Source organism: Callospermophilus lateralis, chromosome 10, assembly GCF_048772815.1.
Source record: "Callospermophilus lateralis isolate mCalLat2 chromosome 10, mCalLat2.hap1, whole genome shotgun sequence".
NCBI classification, from domain to species: Eukaryota; Metazoa; Chordata; class Mammalia; order Rodentia; family Sciuridae; genus Callospermophilus; species Callospermophilus lateralis.
This window is the reverse complement of record NC_135314.1, coordinates 65577547-65598080: the sequence shown is the minus strand read 5'-3', so window position 1 is coordinate 65598080 and position 20534 is coordinate 65577547. Positions and strand designations below refer to the sequence as shown.

General features: G+C 35.6%; 1 protein-coding gene across 1 annotated transcript; it reads left to right on the top strand.

The window, feature by feature from the left end:
• Positions 1 to 255: 255 nt before the first annotated feature.
• Positions 256 to 12445, top strand: Abhd10 (abhydrolase domain containing 10, depalmitoylase). Its single transcript, XM_076867747.2, has 5 exons — positions 256 to 451; positions 2565 to 2748; positions 7602 to 7713; positions 8072 to 8209; positions 12027 to 12445. The coding sequence occupies exons 1-5, from the start codon at positions 310 to 312 to the stop codon at positions 12360 to 12362; spliced, it is 912 nt and encodes a 303-aa protein (XP_076723862.1). The 5' UTR covers positions 256 to 309; the 3' UTR covers positions 12363 to 12445.
• The last annotated feature ends 8089 nt before the right edge of the window (positions 12446 to 20534 follow it).

Here is a 20534-nt window from a genome sequence, read left to right as displayed (position 1 = left end):
CCTATCTAGAAACTCCGGATATGGTTCCTCTCCGAGCTTTCAGCTGCCAGCTGAGAAGGCAGCTTCTCGAGGTCACTCAAAGTATTCCAAACTGTTAGAGGCAAATTTCCCTAAAGAAGAAACAACAATGCAGTAGAAAGAATGGGATGCGCGACGGATGCTCTACGCTTGCGCGCTCTTCCGAGCGGAAAAAGCTGAGCAGCAAGGTTTAGCAAGTTCCGCCTTCCAGTGAGCTGGGCATGCGCAGCCTGGGAGCTATGCGTGTTGCGTCTCTCTAAAAGCCGGCTGGGCGCAGGAACGGCTGGGAAGATGGCGGCTGTGGGCTTGACGGCTGTGGCTGCTTGGGTACCCTGTCGGAGCTGGGGCTGGGCAGCCGTCTCCTTTGGCCCATACCGTGGCCTCAGCGCGTTACTTCCACGGAAGCCCCAGCGGGCGCCCCGGTGGCTCCCAGGTTAGTGACCGAAAGGCGGGAGTAAGCTGCGTTCCTTCGAACGCGAACACGGCGTTCGGTCATTTCCTGTGCAATGCATTTTTGGCGCTCCGTTCAAAAGCGCTTTACCTTTTTTCTTAGCACTCCAGGCGCTTTGTACATTTCTGGTGGAGACTGTGAGGAGAGCCCTGCTGGAGCCCTGGGGTATTCTTGGAAGCCCAGGTCCAAGGCCTTTTACTCCCTGCAGTTTCAGGAGCTTCTGCCCTCTACTTGCCTGCTTTTTCTGCATGCACTTGGTTATTACTCGCTTTGGGGGCTTTACGATTTAAAATACTTAGACCTGCCCTCCCATGACTTGAAACTTAAAATATGAGGTATGCTCTTTTTAAAAGTGTAGCTGCCACTCTTTAATCCTAATTTTGTAGTGTTGTTTTCTTGATGCTCCCACAGTGAGGGAGCCGTAATTACTACAAAGGAAACACGTTTTTGGATGAAACATCAGAGACTCTCATACACATACACACACACACACACACACACACAAAAAAAAGTCTTGTAGAATTTTGTCCTTTGTCTTTTCACACCCTTATCACATAGCTGTCAGATGCTTGGTATCTAAGATAGTAATTAATTGGTCATTGTAGAGAGCTTTTGTTTCTAATTTTAAAAGTTAAACTTACATAGTAAATTTAACTTTAATAATACACAACGAAAAGTATGTGTTATGTATAAGTACTAGCCAAGTATAGAATGTCCGTTCATTAAGCTCATTAAGGGTATACTCTTCTGTTTAGTAAATACTTTTTGAGCATTTATGTACCTAGCTTTCAGTTAATCCTTATTGTAAAAAAATGATTAATGGATATGATGTTAAGAATATATTCACTTTAAATAAATTATAATTGTCTTGGGGAAATTCTTATGCAGCCAATATAATAACTGCAGCCAATATAATAACTGGAAGATGAGAGAAAGGAGTTTTTTGAGTGCTTAACTAAGGAAATGGAAGATGACAATTATTGCTGATACAATTGCTGACCAACAACTGGCCCAGTTTTTTACCAAAGGTTTTAAATTGGGCATATTTCTCTATATATTGAAACTTTGAAACAGGCTTATATGTAAAAGGGAGAGCATTAAAGCCTTCAAATAAGCTTTTTTAAAAATAAACATAACAAATGCAAAATGGGGAAAGTTTTCACAGCATATATGGAAGGAACTGAGAGGTTTTCCCTAGCTGCAAGAAAGTGGTGGAAGCTCCATTTAATGTAAAAGAAATTGGTTAGTGGGGTGGGGGAGGACCCCACATTATAAGAAAGTACACAAATGTAATGGCTTTGGAGGGAGAAAGAGGGGTGTGTGTTAAATATTATATCTTTTGATCTTTTTAATCAAATATTGCTTTATTCTAGGGAAAACGTTTTTTAAAGAATGAAATGAACTGACTTTGTAAAGTTCACCATTTGTGCTGCTCTAATTAAATTATTCTAATACCTGTGTGTGTCATTCATGAAAAGCCAAACCAACACAAATAAACAAAGTGTTTGCAGAGTCCTATGAGAAATCTTTCCAAAAACATTTGCAATTCAAGGTTATTGGTAAAAGAACTGCTTCTTAAACCCCCTGCAGCCAATATAAAATTATGATCATCTGTTATCATGGCCTATGATTTCAGGGTGGATGTTCCATGAGTGGGAGTCCTCAGTGAAAGGAGTGCAACACTTCCCCTTTGAAACAATGTCTCAAAGAGTAGAGGATGTGAAACTCCTCAAACAATAAAAAAGATGACAAAATCTCCGAAAAGAGGGTTTTAACTAGTATAGTTAATGTTCATCAACACTGTTAAGGATAGGTTATGTAGCAGCAATAGGAAAATGGTTTTTGATGTATCTCTTTTATTTACTTGAAATTTCTACTTTATTGTGTAATTTGTAAGATTGGACCTTGAAGTTACTGGTTTTGACACAGTTTTAAAACAAAGATGCCATGACTAATGAATTTAGTACTTGTTAATTTAGTCTGTTTTTTCCCTATCAAAATGAAATGGTATTTAATAGAAAGGTAAAGTTTTATATATGATTTTCAAAAAAATGTACTTAGAAATTATAATTTATGTTTTTTGTACTTTGTTTAGTTTGCAGACAAAAGACATCAGTCTCTTTCCTTAATCGACAAGACCTCCCCAAACTGGCTTATAAGAGGCTAAAAGGCAAAAGTCCAGGAGTTATCTTCATCCCTGGCTATCGTTCTGATATGAATGGTACAAAAGCAATGGCAATTGAGGAGTTTTGCAAATCTCTAGGTCACGCCTGTATAAGGTAGGAACAAAACATTTCAGAGAACATTGGTATTATTTAGCATGGTGGTGGAGAATTACTTCTGCTGTAACCAATTGAAGTAAAGGCCAACACTTTTCTAGATTAATTTATTTTAATGGTCTGTAAACTTTCATCTTGTGATTTAGGGTGACTGTAAAAGCAACCTTTAAAGACCTTTTTAAAAGGTCTTTGTGCTGACTGACAATAGTGGTAGGAAAGGATATGTAACAAAAACAGATATATTAGTTGGCTTTCTTGTAATCTCTTTTAATTTTATTCTGGTTTTCCCCTGGAGACACAAGGATTTATTTGACCACTGTTTATTGCCTTCTAAAATGTGTATTTAGGGATGAGGTTGTAGCTTATTAGTTGCAAAAGAGTGTTTAGTATACTTCAGTGTGAACCCATGTTAGATCTCCAGCATCACACACATAAACACGAAGTAACTAAAAGTGATTTATGTACTTAAAAGTATTGTAAAATTAGTGTTCTATGATTCACATTTTTGCTGAGTTTTCTCTTTTTTTTCAGTCCTTGAATCTTAATATTTATAAGCATAAATAGGGATTGGTGGTGTTTAACTGAAGATTAATTTTACATTTCCTAATTTTTCACACCAGCAATTATATTAATAAAATAATTTATTCACTTTGTTGTCAAGTTTATCTGCAACAGTCACTTATTTATTATCTAATTTAATAGCAGAGTATGGTTTAGTCAAAAGAATATTAGCCTGGAATTCAAGAATTTGGAGTTCTAGAGTAAATTCTTTCAGTAATGGTGACAAGTCAGTCAATAAACACTGAACCAAATTTTGTCAAAACAAGGAGGTTAAGTTAAATATAATTTCTGAGGGTTTTTTTTTTTTAGCACTAACTGCCCAAAAATCTATTCACCTAAGTTTTTAAAGTAATTTTACCAATATTCAGTAGTTCTATAAAATATAGCTAGATATTCTCTGTTCAATCTATTAGCAGAATTTATATCAATTATATGGATTTAGTCTTTTTCCCTCCCAGCAATTTATCAGAATTATTTTCACGGTCAGAGCTCTTTAAAATCTCTTCCAACTTAACTGTTATTCTGAAGACAAGTATTTTTTTGAAAATAGTCTCTAGCATTATACTGGGTGCTGAATAATAAGAATTATAAAACATTGTACTTGTCCTTAAGATTCTTTCAATCAGGGTGGAGACAATTCAGATAGGAAATTAGGCAGAAATACTCATCAGAATGTGATAGTCAAAAGAGCAACATACTGGGGCTGAAGTTATGGCTCAGAGGTAGAGTGCTCACCTACCATGAGTGAGGCACCAGGTTTGATCCTCAGCACCGCATAAAAATAAAATAAAGATATTGTGTCCTCCTATAACTAAAAATAAATGTAAAAAAAAAAAAAGAGCAACATACTTAGTTATGTAAGGTGAGAGAAAACTGAGGATTGAAGTGTATAGAAAAGACCTCATAAAGGAGCACTAAAAAGTAGTTAAGATTTAAATAAGAGGGAAGTTCTGTCCAGGGAGGGAGGCTGCCCTTAGCAGAATATCATATCACAAATATTGCTATTACTATTTCTTGACCCCCACCCAAATTTGAATTAACAAATCACCTTTTTACTGATTCTTAAATTTCAGCTGAGCCTGTGAGAACTATAACCTGTTCCTCTCTCTAAGACATACTGTGAATTTTCTGCATTTTGGATGGTATACTAATATAAATTATACCTTGATTGATGATGGAACAAAAACTATAAAGTATAGCCCACTTGCTAAAATTTTTAATTTGATCAAGTTTTTTTTATTTGACCTTATCAAACTTTATTACAGTATAGTCACTATTAACTATTGATTGCATTTTAGTTTACTACAAGAAATTTTATCCTCAATTTACATATTTTTCCTAATTTCTCAATTTACTTTTTTTGTAATTCTCACTATAAAATTTAGATGTTAAGATGAAGTGCTTAGTTTATTAGATAAGAAATGGTACATAAGGCCATGTGAAAATGATTTCATAATGTCTTATCACATTGCATGTAAAGTAAAATTGCATCAGAATTCAAGGAAACACACACACATATATTCACATATATATATATATATATATATATATATATATATATATATACATACATACACACACGTATACACACACGTATACACACACACACATACACACATGCTGCTCAGGCTAGCATTCTCATAATTATTTCTAGTGGTATTTTTAATTTGGGCCTATGCCCCTGAAAAATTGAAGCTGCTAGAACAAAGTTATATTGCTGTTTAAAAGTCTTAAAAATAGTGGGCTCAGTGGCACATACCTGTAATCCCAGTGACTCAGGAAGCTAAGGCAGGAAGATTTCAGGTACCAGAAAAAAAAAATGTTTTAAAAATACTAAATTGTTTGAATTAGTATCCTTTGTCTCTGGATTAAGATGCAGCAAGAGGGAGCTATATATTTTTTATTTGTAACCTATTAGCATCACTAAATGTATTAATGCATATTTTACAGCTTCAAAGTTAATGGCCACCCTGCACCAAGCAAGTCTTTCAGCATCATTTTTCCAAGGATTCAGTTGTCATTTTTAGCAATAAAGTATTTTTTAATCAAGTTATATACTTTCTTTTAGACATACTGCTATTGCATACTTAATTGACCACCATATAATATAAGCCTAACTTTTATATGCACTGGGAAGCCAAAAAGTTGTGTGACTCTCTTTATTGTAATATTCTTTTTATTATGGTGGTGGGGAGCTGAACCTGCAGTATCTCTGAGGTATGCTTATATTTTTTTCATAAAGGAGCTTCACAAGTATTTTGCATCCTCTCCATATATTTGGAAGGTAGTTGTAAAAGATGCAGCATATAATGATACCTCATAGCCCACCAAGGAGAGAAGAAAGGAAATCCAGTGCACTCTTCTCCTTAGTTGATCTTCTGGGTACCCTGGATTGATGATGGAACAATAACTATGTTTTAAACTATAGTAACAGCCTTGTTCAGATTTCCCAAAGATATGAAGTCATTTAATTTCAAACCTAAAGAAAATGTAAATTTCTGTTTCTTTGTTTGGGCACCTGGGGATTGAACTCGGAGCCACTTGACTACTGAGCTGCATCCCCAGTCCTATTTTGTATTTTTTTTTTTTTTTTTTTTTAGAATTCTAATATTTCTTTTTAGTTTTTGGCGGACACAACATCTTTGTTTGTATTTGGTGCTGAGGATCGAACCCAGGCCGCATGCATGCCAGACGAGGGTGCTACCGCTTGAGCCACATTCCCAGCCCTATTTTGTATTTTTTTAAGAGACAGGGTCTCACTGAGTTGTTTAGCACCTCGTCTTTGTTGGGGCTGGCTTTGAACCTGCAACCCTCCTGCCTCAGCCTCCTGAGCTGTTGGGATTACAAGTGTGCACCACCGCACCCAGCTTTCTTTTTCTTTTTATCACTTAAAAATAAAATTAATAATAAAATAATTTCATACACTCTAACAACAAAGATTCACTAGTTTTCACTAGATTTTCAGAATCAGAAAAGCAAGAAAACTTTGATATTTGAATAAAGTAATTTTTCTTTTTCCTCCCAGTTTTATTTAGTAGATGTTGTTAAATTCAGTGAGGTTTCTCTATCTATTGAAAGAATGCAGAGAGAAAAACAAGTTTATATGATGTGAGTTAAAGAACAGGAGTTTGGGCAGGGAAAGAAGGCTTTGTAAATAGTAGAAGAGCATGCAAAGGCTCAGAGTTATGAAAAGACTTGTCTGGGAAATGGGAAAAGTTTAATATGACTGGGGTTTAGGATAATCTGTGGGCATGGTATTGATACTTCATGATTTATTGAATTGGGACCTGAAGGGAGAATTAAAATTTACAGATCATATAAACTGCCCCTGGATACCTAGAAAGTTACAAGGAGAAATGTATAGGTTCATAATGATGAATTTGATTCTGATCTCCTTCCTTACCATTAATTAGCAAATATGTGTTGAACATTTACCACTTACAAAGTACTGATCTAGACACTGGGAAAGTGAGAGTAAACAAAACAAACTGTGGGCTCATTTGAAGCCTCCATTCCAGTGTGGAAGACAGGCCACAAATCAATGATCAAGTGTCTTATCTGTCAAGTATAAGTGCTATGAAGAAAATAAAACAGTAAGAAAATACAGAATGATGAAGGAAGCATAATTTTAATGATTGAACAGCCAGAGAAATTTTTCCTGGGGGTATAATATTAGAGTCAGAGGCCTGAATGAAGTGAGAGAACAACCCGATGGATATCTGGAGAGAGAATATACCATGTAGAAAGGAAAGCTGATGAGGCAGGGAAGTGGATGTTGTGTTCCTTGAATTCAGTAAAGGAAGAGAGGATACAGTTGGGAGGGAGGGAAAAAGAACAGTAAGAGATAAGATTTCTAATAAAAAAAAACTCTAATCGAAAATTGGTCAGGGTCCAAAATATGGTAAGGACTTTGGGTTTTATTGAAGATTATAGAAAGCCTTTGGAAGGTTTGTGTAACACATGTATTTGTTTAAAAATGGTCACTCTGACATCTATGTGGAGAATAGAATATGCAAGTGGAAAATAGAAACTAGGAGATTTATGGAAAGATTTTTTATTAGTCCATTTGAAAGGTGATAATGAGTTGGGCTAGCTGTGGAGCAGGTAAGGAAGTGATTGGAAATGGAAGATATTTGAAGGTTAAGCCAATACAATTTGCTAAAATATATATACTATGATTTTTCACTATATTTTTGATATTTTAATAACAACGAATGTACCATCTTCAAAATTAAAGAAGCAGATATACAGAAATACATAAACATTTAGGTATAAATGTATTTTTTTTTCAGGTTTGATTACTCAGGAGTTGGAAGTTCAGATGGCAAATCAGAAGAATGCACAGTGGGGAAATGGAGAAAAGATGTTCTTTCTATAATTGATGAATTAGCTGAAGGACCACAGGTGACTGTTTTTATTAAAGATGATAATTATAAATTATAGTTTCATGATAGATATGAAAATTTAATATTTTAAATGTTTAACAATGTTTTGTGAACAATTTTGATTTAACATTTTCTATCATTTTTAACTTTCTAATAAAAAAATAACAATTTACTTTTCATTGTATGAATTTTATTTTCAAAATTTTTGCCTAATATTTCTACAGAGTTAATTATAATTGAATTTTACTTTGTGCCAAATATTAAAAGTCTGGTAGCTATGTGTATACAGAAGAAAAAAAATACATATATTTATATTAAACTACTTACTTCCCTTACAAACATTCCTCTCTAAAATGGTAATATAATTTTATTCTTAGATACTTGTTGGATCTAGCCTTGGTGGATGGCTTATGCTTCATGCTGCAGTTGCACGGCCAGATAAGGTCGTGGCTCTTATTGGTGTAGCTACAGCTGCAGATGGCCTAGTGACACAGTTTAATCAGCTTCCTGTTGAGGTGAGTCACAGGTCACTTTGGTAAACCCAGGGGTATACCTCCTATTATTCTTCTGATTTATCTTTTTTTGACTATTGGTTTATGTATCATCTGTCACTTGACATCACGTTGGCTCATCTTTTATCTTACCTGCTTTTTTTGTACGGTCTCTTTACAAAGTTTGTTTGGTCTCTTGCTTAAGGTTTCCTTTACAGTTCCTTTCAAGTCATTCTTCCAAATATTTGAGCCACATTAATAATAAAATCATACTTTGTGATTTATTTTTTACGAAGACTATCTTTGCTTTTTTTTTTTGTTTGTTTTTGTACTGGGAGTTGAATCCAGGGACACATTGTGCATTACCACTGAACCATATCCCCAGCCCTTTTTTTTTTTTTTTTTTTACTATATTTTTATTTTGAGACAGGGTCTCACTAAGTAAGAAGACTTTCTTTATTAATCACATTTATGTGTTTGGATCACATATCATGAACTACTTTTGTGCCTCCTTAACTTTGTGGCATTTAGGTAAGTACTACTTATTCCCACTACTGTTTTAAACTGAACTAAACAATTTAAAATTTGTTTTAGCCTGAAAGCAGCCTCAGATCTTCGGGACAGACAGACATCAGCCAAAAATCAGTGCATACAGATAAAATTTACCATTCTGGACTAGTTACATAGTTGCATTCTTTTTCTACTCCAAATTCTTAGGCAGGGGGAAGAGGGGCTTTTGTTATTAGCTTGTTTTTTTTTAGCAGAACATGATACAAATGAGGTTTTTGAAATAACTGTCAAATAGCTAGTTTATTACATTCTGTTCTTGGCCATATGTTTAAGCATATTATTTATTTTCAACAATAAAAAATTAAATAATGAATAGTAGGTTCTTATTTTTGTATAGTTTTATTTGTTTTCTAATTAATTGAATTCTCCCTGGGTTGTTTTTTCCTAGAGACCTAAATTTTCAGATATGGGACTAAGCTCCTGGCAGGTCAAGGCACAGAAATTAAAGACTAAAAAACAATGGTTTTAAAAGTACACTCCCGAGTCAAGCAGATAGTCATCACCTCAGAACTTGATAAGAATGCAAATTCCTGAGCTTGAGCTTTACCATGAATTAGAAATTGAGGATGTGGATCTAGTAATTTGTATTAACAGGCCACCAGAGTAAAGTTTGAGAACCACTGCAATAGAGAGTTCAGAAAGAGAAGGAAAGAAAGAAATAAAAAGAAGATAATAAAGTATGTAGTATTGAATAGTAGAATGTCATTGACTTTTACCTCAAGTTCTGCATTGCAATCTGTGCCATATATTATCTGTTCTAAGTTTGTTCTTAGTTCATGTTCTCAGCTTCTTAAGAAATATTGTCTGTCTAGTCAGACTCCGCATATTATTTCCTATCAGGCTAAAATTACATCTTCCTTGCACTTAGCTCTTATTTCTGAAATGTTTTCTTTCTTTTTTTTTTTTACACTTGTACATAGTTGTCGCTCAGTCCTCATGCTTTTCCTACTATTTTGTGCATCTAAACACTGGACCCTTGACTCCATTCACTTGACTCAGTAATACAGTTCTCAAAGTAGGAAATTATCTCAAAAATGTGGCAGAATGAAAAGGAGTTAAAAACATTTTTATTTTGTAGTACATAGGACAAGATCTATGTACATTTGCTTTTGTACACGTGTATCCACATCACTCAGCATGAGGATGCGGTGTATAGTCCCTAATGACTATGTAGACCTCTAGTCTGAAGATCAGGGCATATATTTGCTAATTCTAGATCACATTAGCAAAGTTGTTGATTTATAAGCATGTAAAAGGAAAGAGCAGGGATACTGGGACCATTGTCTCTTTTCCACACAAATAGCTAGCCATACCAATGTTAAGAGAACAGGAGAGAATTTTACATCGTTTTTGACTTTGGGAATTTTAAACTCAACATTTCTCATTGTTTGCCTTGGAACTTGATCTCTCTCATAACTGCTAATAATCATCTCCTCAGATAGGATGCACAGCTGTTTTGAATCTAAGTTTCTGAAGATCACATTGCCTTGATGATAATTTCTTCTTGGTATAAAAATTACATATACTGAATGTTTTCTTGGGATAATACTGTTTTGGCTATTTTTGAACTTTTTGTTTTTGAGAGTTTGGGCCATGAAATAGTTTATAAAGTTAATAACTTGTTCTTGAAATGAAATATATTCATTTAATTCAGTGGTAGATAACAGATAGTTGGGGGTCAGGGTGTGTAATGTGAATATTATTAATTCAGTGTCTCAGTAATTAGCCTAGCTTCTATATCAGTCAATAGCCAATGGAACTAAGTTTTAATTACTGAAATATACAAATTAATGAACAATCTTGCTTGAAGGTGACTGAATATCATTTTTCCTTTAAACATTTGGTTTATATGTTGTTTTACTACAGAAAACCCCATGTATTAATAGATTCATACATTTTTTATCTTATAGAATTTTCATTAATTTAAAATCATTTGGAGACATACTGAGAAGCACAGCTTTCAGATATTATGTACAGATCTTTTCTTTTAAAGATATTCAGTGAATAATAATATGGGAATGGTCAAGCTAATTATTTTAAGTTGATCATAGTAGACTATTCTGCAGCCTTTAAAAACTATAGAATTTTGAAAAGCCCAGGAATAATATTAAATTAATAAAGCATCATAGAAAATTGTATATGGATATGTAATAGATAACATATTTTACGTATTACATATATAAAAACCAAGTGCATAAAAATCCTGAAAGTCAGAATGTTAAGGATTGTTATTTCCATGAAATAGGATTATGGATAGTGATTTTTTTCAGTGTACTTGCTTATATTTGCTGTGGTTAATAAGTATATGTTATTCATTGAAAGTTCTAATTTTTAATTTGAAAAAAAAATGAGATAAATTATAATCTCAAAATTAGAAATTCTCAAAAGGATTTATAGAACATATAATATTTCATTTTAAGGGAATAAACCTAGAAAATATATTTTTAAGTTTTTCAGGAAGTATGTGGAAGACTTCTGTGTTATTCAAACCAAACTATTTTTTTTTCTCATTTCTAAAATGCTGAAAAGTAAAAACTATACATTTTACCTTTAGCCTAAAATTGCATGAACATGTGTTCATTTCTGTCTTATTTTTCATTTTTAATTCTATGCTGGATTTTTCCTGTATTCCATACCCATTCTACATACTTCTTATGGTTTCTTTTCATTTTACGATTTTGAAATTTAAACAACTTTTATTCTAAGATCTGATTTTAAGTAAATATAAGTATTCTTGGACTGATTCCTAGAAATTATTGTACTTTTCTCCTATTGCCCTTTTCAGTTGGAGTGAAGTGATAACTGATTTAAGCAGTATGATAAAGTTAGATAAATCTAAATTTGATTCATAGCATTACATTCACTTTGAACTCCAAACATAATTTTTGATTTCTCTAAACCTTAATATCTACTTTTATAAAAATGGAATGATAACAGAATTCTTATCAAGATCTTATGAAATAATATGTGTAAAGTACCTATCACAGCACCTTGCACACAGTATTTTTCTAAATATTTATTTTTTAGTTATAGGTAGACACATATCTTTATTTTATTTTTATATGGTACTGAGGATTGAACTCAGTGCCTCATGCGTGCTAGGCGAGCGCTCTACCTCTGAGCCACAATCCAGCCCTATAATATTTAATTTTTGATAATTATTATTGTTATATTTTTGTCCTCTTATGCAAGGTCTGCTTTCCTGAGACAAAGCCTATTGCATGTGTTAATGTTACTTACATGCTTTTATTTTCCTAATTTTTCCCAATAGGTAAAAAAGGAAGTGGAGATAAAAGGTGTGTGGTCCATGCCATCAAAATATCATGAAGAAGGATTTTATCACATTCCGTACAGTTTCATTAAGGAAGCAGAACACCACTGCTTGTTACATAGTCCGATTCCTGTGAACTGCCCTATAAGATTACTCCATGGCATGAAGGATGACATCGTACCTTGGCATACATCTATGCAAGTTGCTGACCAAGTAGTCAGCAAAGATGTAGATGTCATCCTCCGAAAACATAGTGATCATAGAATGAAGGAAAAAGCAGACATTCAACTTCTTGTTTATACTATTGATGACTTGATTGATAAGCTTTCAACGTAGTTCACTAGAATCACAGTTTTAATAGGTATGTAAATTTTTCAGAAGATTGAAAGCGATACAGCAAATCAAAGACCCTTATACTGTAGGTTTTTCCCTCTTACCTCTGTTTTGTAAATATCAGAAAAGTATTTATTTAATTATGTCTTTGCACAAATAATACACATTCTGATGGAAGTACCGGCTGCTGTTTAGAAAAATTTCTTCTTCCTTCAATCTTCGACTTTTTTCCGTTAAAATATTTCCTATTTTTTATTCAAGAGATGTTTACTTTCCTTATGTATATGTTAGCCTTGCCAATTCTTATGTTCTATTATTAATAAAATTTGAATATTTTGGGTTTTGTTTGCCACATTTATAAATGGAAATTTATAAAATTCTGATTTTAAAATGCAGTTCACAAAAAATAGGAAGATGTTTATTGAAATAAATTTGAAATGTCTAAAGCATAAGAAAGTTCAAAAATAAGAATATCATTTGAATTTAAAATTAAGGTTTTTAGTCTTTTAGAAGCTCACAGCTTTTTACAGTGATATAAAATAATTTCTAAATTTTGACTACATGTCATTTATTTAAATGGGAAATTCATCTTAATGTAGCATTTATATATGATTGGTAAAAACTAAAGAGAAAATTGATCTTTTTAATATTACCCACTTGCAGAAATACTTTTTATTAATTTGTGCCCTAAGTACAAATAGCCAAGTGATTGCCAGTTAAAGGGCTTTCTGAAGTGTAGAGAATCAGGGGGGAAAATATAAAATGCAAGTACGAAGGGTTTTTTAAAAAGTATAACTTTTTCAGTAGTCAGCCTTGATAATATTGAGTTGGTAGTTTTTAGCTGTTAATTTTGGCTAGACTTGACTTTTGATGTTTGGATTATTTCAAAGTAAAATTTTTATAAAGTTGACAACATGACTCATATGAAATGAGCATGTGTAAAGACTTATTTAACTTAATAATGAGGGAGTCAGAAGATAGTAAACTGATTCAAAGGACAATTTTAAGAAACAGTATTTATAAGCATTGCAGGAAAAAGGTTTGGATAAAATTGCTGTGTAGAAAGGTGTTAGAATGGACTGATTATCTCTAGAGACCTGCTTTAGAAGGTTGGTTGGCCCATGGCTGTTTTCTAGGAACTGGAATTTCAGGGAGCTCCCACGGTTCTCGCATCTGATTGAAGCAGTTCACTGTGCCTAAACTGTGCACAAAATTTGGTTTGTGCTGAACACTTGGGAGTCCATAATATTGATCTATTCCTGGCAGAAAATTTCACATGCTGCTATAAAAACTCATTGTTTGGCAAACTAAATTCAACCTTTGTGACTCCGCTTCGAGGATTCTTGAAAGCATGCACCTAGTTTTCCCAGATTTCATTCATCACATGTGCCTTTTTCCTTTGCTAATTTAGCTATGTGACCTTTTCATTGTAATAAATCATAGCTGTGATTAGAACTACATACTGAATCCTGTGAGTCCTAGCAAATTTTTGAACCTGGGGGTGGTATCAAGGATGCCTGACACAGAAAGATGCACTTAAGCTCTGATCCATTTGTTGTGTTGTATACCAGAGAAAAATCATAATAAAAAAGATTTGTGTGCCATAGTGCCTGGTGCTGTGGATTGACAGAAGTGACATTGGCTGTTCTTGAGTCAGTTGGACATTGCTAGGCATGAAGATTACTAGGAAAAATAAGAAAGGGTCTCTGCCCATGAGACTTCTCTGAGGTTAAACATGATTGCAAAATGGAGTAAGTATAAATAGAGGTACATAATTATGCAGAGGCAGTAATCAGTGCTTAAGGGCAGGAACTCATGCATGGATTTGAATCATGGCTTCACATTTACTAGCTCTATGCCTGAGCAATTAGTATCACTGAACCCGGTTTCCTCACCTGTAAAGTGACATAATATAAACCTAGATAATAGGATATAAGGCCAAACACATGGGAAGCAATACCTTTTTATTTTATTTGTATTATGTACAGAGTACAGTCCAGTAAGAATGATGGGCACAAATAATCCGTGGTGGAAGAAAGAAAAGGATAGGGCTACTAAAGGTGAACTGAATTTGACTTTCTTAATACAAGGATCCCAATTAAAATGTTAAATTTTATGGTGTTCATTCAAATATTTAGTGGTTAAAAAAAGGGAAATTCATAATCCAAAGAAAGCTATTATAAAACTCAGCTTTGCAGAGGTTGACATCACAAATTCTAAATGAGATGAAATTTAGTGTATGCTAGTACATTGATAATTACTGTTGTGGTTTTTCTTGCCAGGTTTCTGTTCGCTACTAAAATGCTCAGGGGTCACTCCAGGTAAACTGGGCTAACTTTTGGGCTGTGCAAAATAAGCACACAAGAGACACAAATACCTTTTTCTTTGGGGTCGCTGTGACGGCTCCTCTGACCTTAAGGGTCTGCAGAAAGAGAGAGCATGTGCTGACCCCTATTATTGAGGAAAAGCTATTCAAATGAGGCCAGGGGTCAGGTTTCAGGGGGCTGAGTCTATCTTCATGATGTCCACTGTCAGCAGGTTGACTGACATCTAGGTAGGCCACACCCAAGGGCACAGTAAGAGAAGGGGATACACACAAGGCACTTCCATGGAACATTCTATCCTAAACAGGGCAAGGGGTAATATTACAAAGGAACAGGTGAACATAGCTCCACCCATGGGGCTGTAGGAAGACATGCCCAGGCAGGAAGACAGAAGTCACTTGAACCCTAGAAGAGTGGGACAGTCTAGCAGCATGGGTGCTGATGCCACATTGCCCAACAGGGGAGTTAACTCAGTCACATGCGAGGTTGGCCTCCCACATTTTCTGTTTTTCCTCCAAAACTACTCCTACTGCCACATCCTATGTATTCAGTGACATGAATTGCATGAACAGCCAGCAGCCCCTGTGTGCCTTATCCTCTGGAATTTCTGTATTATTTTAAAAGTGATGTGATTCCTCTGAAGTATTTTGGCATGTGCAATGGAAAGGAAGGTTAAGGCCAAATAATATATTTTGGTTTTGCTATATCTTTTTATCTTGAAAACATTTCCAGACACAAACGGTATGTCATTCTCCAAGCAGCCAGTAGAGATGAGAGGAAGAGAAGAGTTCTGGACAAGACTTGAGTTTTAAAAGCATGAAGATGGTTAAGAGAAGTACCTAACCTCATAAATTCCAGGACAGTTTCCAAATTGTCCATGTCTACTATTCATTGAATTTGGAACAGTTAAAAAAAAAAAAACAAAACTAAACTAAAGAACCCTTATTTTCTAGAGGAGGAAAGAAGGCAGATGAAATTTAAATCTCCCTTCTCTGCAACAGGGATTGTGTCAATACCTTCTAAGGATATCAAAATCCAAGGATGCTCACGTTCCTTATGTAAAATAATGCAGCATCTGCATATAACTTATGCCATCCAGCATGCTTTTTATATCAACTCTAGATTATTTCTAATACCTAGTATAATGTTAATGCTATATAAATAGCTGTTATTCTATATTTTTTAAGAAATAGTGACAAAGGTCTGCACATATTCAGTACTACATAAATTTTTTTCAGCTAATTTTAAGTGTGCATTTGGTGGATCCTCAAATATGTGAACTGTGGCTGCAGAGGGCTGATGTACACCTTTGTTAAGATTATCTTTAACTGTGCATAAAACTTTTGGTTTGGAAGCAATCAAGCAGAATACATAACTTTGTTTATGAAAAAATGTGATAGTATGTTTACAGAATATAAATAGAACAAAATGCAGGCAGTTTTTTAAACCAAATGTGTATTTGTCGGAAAATATCCTTTCTTGTTTTATCTTCCTTTTCTTGGTTGTTCAGGTTTTAACTGACAGCTTAACTTGCTTCTGCTAATAAAAGAAGCTGAAAAGAAAAAGTTTGGGCTGTGGATGTAGCTCAGAGCTCTTGACTAGTGTGTTGAGACTCTAGGTTCAATCCCCAGCAACGTCAACCCCCGCCCCTCTCCCCCGAAAAAAGCAGCAGCTCAGTTTGGTCTTCATTCTTGACTGACTTGAACAACAGAGGATTAGATGCCAGTTAGTTTCTCTGTGAAGACCTTCCTGACTCATTCCCTTCTTCCTTTTTCCAGGGAATTCAGTGCTTGGTTGTGTGTGTGTGTGTGTGTGTGTGTGTGTGTTTGTTTGTGTGTGTGTATTGAAACCACAGCTTTCTGTGGGCCAGGCAAGTGCACTACTAGTGAGCCACACCCCCAGCCCTTTTTAAATTTTATTTTGAGACATGGTCTTGCTGAGTTGCCTGGCTGATTTTTGATTCCCAAGACTCCTAAGGGAGCTGGGATTACAAGTGTGTGCCACAACTCCTGGTTTGTCCATGCCTTTTTGATACAACTTACTGTTGTCAAAGGCTGAGGCTGTAGCTCAGTGATAGAGTAAAATTCTCAGCCTATATGCCAGCTTTTTTCTCTCAAAGGACCTTTGAGTTGAGATTTGTTTGACATTGCTTATCCTCAGACATCTCTGACATTCCACATCAACTCCTTTGTGAACTTCTTTTTGTACAGCTTTTAATATTCCCTTGAGTTCTGGTCTTGCCAGTCTTCTCATGCTACTTACTCATCTTAAGCAATATCACCAATGTTTATGGTTTTAAGTACTACCTACATGCAGATGATTCAAGTATATTCCTACAACCTACAGCTCTCTTGAGCTCCAGACTCATAAAGCCAACTGTCTAATGAGCCTCTCAAATATAGTAAATCCCAACCTTATTATTTTTTCCCCTTTATGTATCATCCTACATATGAGTCCTTTTGCATTGATGACACCACTTTTGTTATACAAGTTAAATTGTGAGTCATTCTGTCTGTCTCCTTTTACCCAAATCATATCTCATGGTTTTCTTATCCGAAGAAAAATCTCCAACTCCTTTGCATGATACATAAGTCCATGCAAATCTGGTAAATGTTTTAACAATTAGCTCTGGGGGAAAAAAAAAAAAAAAAAACAGAACCCAAATTTGTAGCATTTGCCAACACCCATGGCATAAATTGAGATTTTTGAAACTACTACCATGACATCTCTGAATACAAAACTGAGAAGAAATGCCCGCTAGCACACGATTACATAGTATTTATACCATATAGAGACAATCAGCACAAATATTCTTAAGAACACAGGTAACAAGAAAGTATAGTAAAATAAACCAACAAGCAATTGGTCTTGAGTATTTAAACTTCGTAAAACAGCAAGAATAAGTACATATAATTTACTTGCTAATTACCGCTGAATTTAATAATTGGTTCTTAAAATTCCTGAAAACTTTTTTTGTGTCACTTCCTTTTAATCCTCTGCTTTATTGGTACTAGAACATTTTCTTCTTAATTAAGCTGCCTTTTTCCAGCTACCTTTCATAGCCCTTTTTCCTCACCCCATCTACCTGGCAAATACCTATTCCTCTTTCAATACTTAAAGTCATCTCATTTATAAAACCTAGTTCCCTGACCTCTTCCTCTAATAATTGTAACAGACTGAGTACCTGGCATTTACTCCTTACAAGTTTAACTTTGCAGCTAAACCAAGGTTTTATGTTTCATTATGTTTCATTCTTTTTTTTTTTTTTTTTTTTTTTTGTATCTGATACATATATGAGCTGTTGAAAATTTGTTGGGGAAAAAAAAAAAAAAACACTATAATGCTAGTAGGTATCCAGAAAATTTCCATTGTCACACCTCTGTCCCTGCAGGAAATCAAGCATTTCTCTCTTTCCTTCCTCCCTCCTTCTCTCCCTCCCTCTCCCTCTTTTTCCCTCTCCCTCTCCTCTCTTGCTCTCTCCTTCCTCTAGATTTCTGGACATAATTTAACCTATGCTTTGATGTGGTCCCCCTCAGCCACTGTATCCTCTCCAGAATCATAGGTTCAACATTCACTTAAAGCACCTCAGCTATTCTGTTATTGTAAGGAAACTTTGGATACAAAAGATGGAGTGGGGGAGGCAATTGTGCATCTTTAGAATTGTATCCCTCTTTGTATATCAAACCAAGGTCTTCCTTAGAGCAATTCCAGCCATGGAGAAAGATATATGCTTTCTGTGTGAGCCTCTGTCCCCTGAGTCCCAGGTTGGTACTAACCTTATTGCTGCCACCCAAGATGCAAATAGTGATTTCTGTAATTCTGCTGATGAGCTCCCTTTCTCAACTCTCTTCCTAAGTTTTGAGTGTCTGGAACTTCTTTGGAATTTTTTTCACTGAAATTCCATGCAGCATCAAGGCCTGTATCAGTCAGCCCTTCCCTTATTTATTTCTAAACCTTCTCTCCTAAAGGCTACTGGTTCTTTCTCACACTCTTGTCTTTCCCAGAGTTTGTTCTTCTAGGTCTTCAAGTACTGACCACTAAGTCTTTTCTCAGGCATACCACTCACATATCATCTAAGTAATTAAATTTTCTAGACCTCGGGCATCAGAAGATTTTTCTCAATACATATATTATTTGAAAAGTTAATTCCTGCATGGCTTCTGATCAATTTTCCACAAGGACAATGATCACCGTCCCATTCATATACTATAATTGCTGTTTCTAATGTGTTTGATTCAATTTGTCAATCCTTTCTAGAACCAGAATTATGCTTTATTTTTTCCAGTCCAGTGGAATGACAATTGAGCACTCAGTAAATATTTGTTCAATGAAGAAATGAACCAAAGAACAAATATTTGAGTGTTTTTTTAATGGTTTTGTTTTGGTTTGGTTTTGCATGAAAAGTACCCAGAGACTTACACAATCCCAGTGAGACTCAATCTATCCTAAAGCATCTTACACTCTAGGAGGACAAAATGCCAAGCCCCTTGACTGTTACAATAATTTTAGGCCAATTTAAACCAAATGATTTATCCTTAGGTCTGTTTGCTGATGCAAATATAATATTCTGTTACCACTAACAGTCTTCAGTTGTGCCTTCATGGTCCTTAATTGAAATAAACGGATGATGTTTCTACACTCTACCAAATTCTTTCATTCTTAAGAGTGTATAGGACACGAATTTATAAGGGGGTAGAGAGAGAAGAGGGGAGGGGATGGGGGAGGGGGGATAGTAGAGGATAGGAAAGGCAGCAGAATACAACAGACACCAGAATGGCAATATGTAAATCAATGGTTGTGCAACTGATGTGATTCTGCAATCTGTATATGGGGTAAAAATGGGAGTTCATATCCCACTTGAATCAAAGTGTGAAATATGATATATCAAGAACTATGTAATGTTTTGAACAACCAACAATAAAAATTAATTTAAAAAAATAAAATAAAATAAAACTTGCTCTTAATGTCTTTTATTCTAAAATAGCACTAAAAAGATAAAGCTCTTGAATGAAACTAGATGGAGGTACAACAGTTCTCCACACCATGGAAATTTCTGGATGAAGTTGGGCTGACAGTTGAAGAAATAAATGATTGCAGCTCTCAGTTTCTCTCATCCTGCCTTGCCACACAATTGTTAAGTCAGGGCAGGGAGAAAGAGGTTTGGCTATTCCTGCCAGATGGACAGTTAGCAAAAGGGACCCTCCTAGGGGCCCTTATCCTCTCGTGCAGCTGTTTGCCGATCTAGCATACAATTGTTGTCTCCCAAAGGGGGGAGAATGGTGCATCCAAGAAAGGAGCTCCCAGCGGGAGGGAGGTTGGCTGGTTTGCCCGACGACACAGGAGAGGGTTGGCTTTCGGAGGGCTCTTAGCAACAGTCCTGATTTGACCCCCGTCAACCCCGAGAAAATCAAATCAGCGTGCCATTCTTCCAGGCGCGATGCAGCATCCGCAGCTGTAGGTCAAGGCAGCGTTCCTCTGGGCCTGTTAATTACCTGCTCTTTGCGCTCTCTCCATCGCTGCCTTTGCAAAGCGCTACCGAGAAGTGGAGGAAACGACCACTACCCCTCCCCCTCACTGCCTGGGGGTTCGGGCTCGATTGTGAGTCCCTGTACATACATCATCTCGTCTCCTTGAGAGGCGGGACTGGGGGTGGGGGGGTCCAGCCCCCCTGGACAGGCCGAGGTTTTATTTTAGAGTCACTGGCGCGTGGCTGCGCTTTCCTTTCCCGTTTGTAGGTGAAACCCCATTGGCTTCATTGGCTCCTTCATTTAAACCACGCCCGGCTTTCTGCCCGTTTCGCTGCTGCTGGGCCCGGCCGCCCAGCCGCATCCCAGACCTGTTCGCAGGGAGC